The sequence below is a fragment of the Poecilia reticulata genome, linkage group LG15 (genome assembly GCF_000633615.1).
Source record: "Poecilia reticulata strain Guanapo linkage group LG15, Guppy_female_1.0+MT, whole genome shotgun sequence".
NCBI lineage: Eukaryota > Metazoa > Chordata > Actinopteri > Cyprinodontiformes > Poeciliidae > Poecilia > Poecilia reticulata.
In genome coordinates, this window is record NC_024345.1 from 29533688 (window position 1) to 29538760 (window position 5073).

General features: G+C 43.4%; 1 protein-coding gene across 1 annotated transcript; it reads left to right on the forward strand.

The window, feature by feature from the left end:
- Positions 1–1287: 1287 nt before the first annotated feature.
- foxg1b (forkhead box G1b) lies at positions 1288–4720 on the forward strand. Its single transcript, XM_008430456.2, has one exon. The coding sequence runs from the start codon at positions 2104–2106 to the stop codon at positions 3331–3333; it is 1230 nt and encodes a 409-aa protein (XP_008428678.1). The 5' UTR covers positions 1288–2103; the 3' UTR covers positions 3334–4720.
- Positions 4721–5073: the final 353 nt, after the last annotated feature.

The window sequence follows — 5073 nt, forward strand, 5'->3', positions numbered from 1 at the left end:
AAACAAGCTGCAGGTCCAGAGGAGCTTCGTTTCCGTTTGGGATTTTAAAAACGGTTGAAAGTTTCCAGTTTTACATCCTATAAATGTTTTTATTTGAATCATTTTATTTAGTTTTTAGTTCTGCCTGACCTTTTGCCAACACTTTCATAATTGTTATTATGGATTATTAATTAATCCTTAAAACAAATCCACTCATTATTTTCCCCTATATTTTAGAAAAAAGATTAATTTCTATATAAATTTATTGTAAATCAAAAAAAGCAATTATGCTAAATATGTAATAAATAAATTCATCTCCTGTTTTTATAACAGATTTTACTTTATTTGTTCAAATATCCATTAAAGGAAATGTAAACAGTTTATTTATAAAATACAGCAGATCCAGAAATACTGAGACACATTGAACAAAACAGTTTATATAAAACTTTAAATGTTTATAGAAATTGTTATTTAACTACAAATTATTCTTTATGAAAGGAGAAAATACTTTGAACAATATCTGCATTTGCTGGAGAGGTTTAAAAAATTTAGTTTTTTTTCCTTTTATTTAATATAAAATAAAAATTAAAAAGCTGAACATATTTCACACATATTGACAATAAATTAAAAAAGCTTTCAATGGAGTCCGTCACAGATTATCGTCCCACTGCAAACAAACAGGACAGAAAACAAAATTATCCAAACAAACGAGACAAATGAGCAACTAAAATTCCTAAATATATTCCATAATAATAACTGCTTTTATTAATCACACAATTAGTCACTAAACTGATGGAAATATCAGCGTTTGGACCTCAGGAAGAACAAAACACACAAAATGATATAAACCTAAAACAGTAAAACATGAGGTTCAAGTTTAAAATTACAGCATGCAGCAAATAGTAGTTTATTTATTTACTAATAGTAATAAAATAAAATTAACAATAGGCAATTAAATATACAATTAAAATGAAAAACAAAATAAGAAAAAAATAGAATAAAAACAAATGAACAGGAAATACTTAAATGTACAAATTACATAATAATTGAATAAAATAAATTAGGAAAAAAAAAATAATAATTTTATACATATAATTCCAGTAATTCAAAATCAAATGTAAATATTCTGAATGAAGATGAAACATTTTTAGAATCAAAAATTTAAACGGAAAGAAAAACTAAAGAAATAAAAATAATAATAATAATATTACTACTAGTAATAATAACCTGATTAATAATAATAATAATAATAATAATAATAATAATAATAATAATAATAATAATAATAAAACAAAAGGTCTGCTTACCTGTCAGTTCCTCGCTCTGCTCGACAGGAGGCGCTCTGGTTACAGCATCAAACCGCCGGCTCCAATCTGCGCGCGCACACCTCTGTGCGTGAGCGCGAGCTCGCCGCCGGCTCAGTGATTGCTACGAGCGCAGCGCGGCGGCGCGCTCAGCTGTTCGCCCCTCCCCCCTCCTCTTCCTGTCCGTAAAACGCGCACGCGGGCGCACAGAGGGCGCGCGCGCTCCGTGTTTGCCCACATGAGCCCAAACTGTTTTTGTCGCTGAGAAAACAAAGTCTGATCGCGCCGCCCGCCTGCGCGCAGCCCAAACACGCACCGAGGCGCGCTTTTACGCACAGCCTCAGATCTGGATTTTACGCACACGGAGCGCGGAGCAGCTACACCTGTGCGTAAACAGCGCCGCGGGGGGCGGGGGGAGGGGGCAGATCAGCAGCCGCAGGTTGATGATCAGAGCCTGGAGCCGCTGCGGGAGTCGGTGGAGTCTGCGGTGTGAGCGCGGGGCAGGAAGGAGCAGAAAGAGGATTTTTGGAGAAGCTCCTCCTCTCCGTGATGTCGGAACCTCCTTAATTACTAATTTCTCCACATCGAAGCCACGCTCTTTCCCTCCCCCTCTTTCTCTTTCTCTTTTCTCTCTCTCCACTCCTCCATCCATGCATCTCTCATCCTGACCCTCCTTTCTCTCTCCTCTGTCTCTCTCTGGTTTCCAGGATAACGGAGGTGGACCAGCCTGGAGGAGCCGCTTTTTTATTATAATTATTATTTATTCCCGCTTTTTGTTTGGGTTGTTTGTTTGTTTTTGTTTTCTTTCCTGCCACCGGGCATGGGGGACGTAAAAACCCCGCCGACCGTCCACCGGTCCTCCTCCTTCAGCATCAAGAGCCTCCTGCTGCCCTCGAAGTGCGAGCGCCCGGACCCGGTGGCCGCCGCGATGGTCGGCATCCCCGGAACTCTGTCCCCATCACCGGGCTCCGACTCAGACAAGTCGCTGGGCCCCCCGGAGCTGGACTCCGCCGCCGCGGGTCTGGAGCAGGGGAAGCCGGGCAGGGAGGAGCAGGGGGAGCATGAGGAGGAGGAGGACGGAGGAGGAGGAGGCGGAGGAGGGGAGGACTCCAAGCCGACGCCGACACCGGAGCAGAACTCCACCGGGAGCAACAACAGCGCGAAAAACGGGAAGTACGACAAGCCTCCGTTCAGCTACAACGCGCTGATCATGATGGCCATCCGGCAGAGCCCCGAGAAGCGGCTGACGCTCAACGGCATCTACGAGTTCATCATGAAGAACTTCCCCTACTACCGGGAGCACAAGCAGGGCTGGCAGAACTCCATCCGGCACAACCTCAGCCTCAATAAGTGCTTCGTCAAGGTGCCCCGGCACTACGACGACCCGGGCAAGGGCAACTACTGGATGCTGGACCCAAGCAGCGACGACGTCTTCATCGGCGGGACGACCGGGAAGCTCCGCCGGCGCTCCGCCACCTCTCGCGGGAAGCTGGCCATGAAACGCGGGCTGCGCTTCGCTCCGCTCGGCTTGGAGCGGCCGAACAACCCGCTGTACTGGCAGATCTCCCCGTTCCTCTCCCTGCACCACCACCACCACCACCACCCGCACTACAACGGATCCTCGCCCGGCTTTCTGAACCAGGCGGCGGGTTACGGGTCGCTCCTGCCCGCCGTGGAGCAGCTGAGTAACGGGGACCTGGGGCGCTCCATGGCGCTGGGCTTGACGAACACTTACGGGATGAGCACGTCGCCGGTGGGGCTGCTGTCCGGACAGACCGCCGGCTACTTTGTCTCAGGGAGTCAACACGCCGCGGCGGCGCCGGGGCCGCCGGGAGGAGGGCCCCCGCCGCAACCGCCACCCCCGCCGCAGCATCTCCCGCAGGGCGCCGCAGGCTTCGGCGGCCTGGGCTCCAGCGGCTCCCCGCAGTCGCTGCTGTCGGACTCCCTCAGAAACGGCTCCTTACCGGCCTTCTCCCCCGGCGTGTCGGCGGGGTTCCCCGGGGTGCTGTCCCACCAGAAGAGGGTGACCCCCAACGCCTTCCTGAACTGACCTCCCCCTCCTCACCCCTCCGGACTCTCAGCGGAACAAAACACGTCTGTAAAGGGCAGAAAATACGCGGTAAATATCAGACAATGAGCAGATTTATAGAAATATATTAATGAAACTTTTTGGCCATATTCTGGTTTATTTCGATTATTTTCCAGAGGAAAAAAAGGGACAAACTTTTGTTACCCGCGGGTGTAAAACTGTAAACTAGACTTGCCAAAGGTAACAAACACTAGAAGAATATTTCAAACTATTTATATCTTGTACAAAGATTTTCAGTACTTTTCTTTAAGTCGTTTTATTATTTATGTTTTGTATTTATTGTACAACGTATTTAAATTTTATTCTCAGTGTATTTACTCATCAGTATTAATGAAAACGGGTGGGATTATTATTATTTATGAATTTTGGAGACAATCAGAACTTTTTCTGTTTATTTGAGTGGAAAAGGCGTTTGAATAAGTTAATAATTAATAAGAAGCCTTAAAGTTGTGAAAACAATCAGGGGTTTTAGAGGAAAAATAAGCCTAAAAATCATATCTGCACTCAGGTTTGAGCCCAGACCGGAGAGTTTCCTTCCAGAATGAAAATATCCAAACTGAAAGTTTGTATTTCTGTGAAACAGAACAAAACAACAAAAATAATAATAAATAATCTCTGCTGCTGCTTAAAATCCAAATATTTGACCCGGATATTAAAGTTTTGGAACCGAACTCTTCATTTTAAAGTATGCAAAGCAAATCCACGTGTTTTAGAGACTTATGGAGTTTGGTGTGTGTGTAAGTGTATGTGAAGGCCTGTTGAGCCCAACCCCCTCTCTGCGCATGTGCGTAAAAAGGCCCGCAGCTCGTAGTATTTGTGCGCAGCGGCTCCCCCGGATGGCGCACCTCCAACCCGCTGCGCTCAAGCAGTTTCCCGCTGGACGAGTCGCGCGGACCGCGGAGGCCTCGCACCGACCCAGCGGCTCCAATTAACCAATTACTAGAAAATTAAAATGAATTCAAACCTCACACACAAACAGGTTCCGTTAAAACTCGTTTTTATTCATTTTGTAAAGCTTTTTGCGCAAAGAACAATCAGAATAAATCCCGACAATCAGCCGAACCTTTTCTGGTTTCATTCCGCTGCAAACAGAAAATATGCAACTTTTTCTGCTGTTTTTATATTTTTCTGACTCTCAGATGCAGAACTTTATTTACAAACTTTCCTGATAAGAAAACTTTGCTCGACGTGTTTCATTTAAATAAAAAATAAATCTCAGATTTTCTAAATTACTTTAAATGTTTTATTACAAATTAATTATGTAGCTCATTTAAGGCCCTCAATATTTTTACAAAACTAAAAAGAATTTGAGATGCTTTCTGTCTAAAAATTGGAAATTAGATTTTTTTTTCTTCCTGAAACTGATTTTAAATTATTCAAAAACAAATAAATGTAGATTTTCTTTTTTTTAGAAAGCTAGAAATTCTCAACAAAATTATAAATCAGGTTTTATTTTGAGTTTGTTTTAAAATCCATGTAAGAAAAAATGCAACATTCGTTTAAAAAATGCAGGAATTTTTTATCTGAGGCAAAATATTAATATTCTCATCGGTTTTGCTGCAAAGGAAAAATAAAGGAAACGTGTCAGATTTTCTATGCAAACGTCCCAATAATCAGCATTGATCAGTTTGTTTATTGATCCACTGATCTCAGGTCAGTTAAAAGCTGCAAAAATGTAGAAATTTCACCAAAATGCTCATT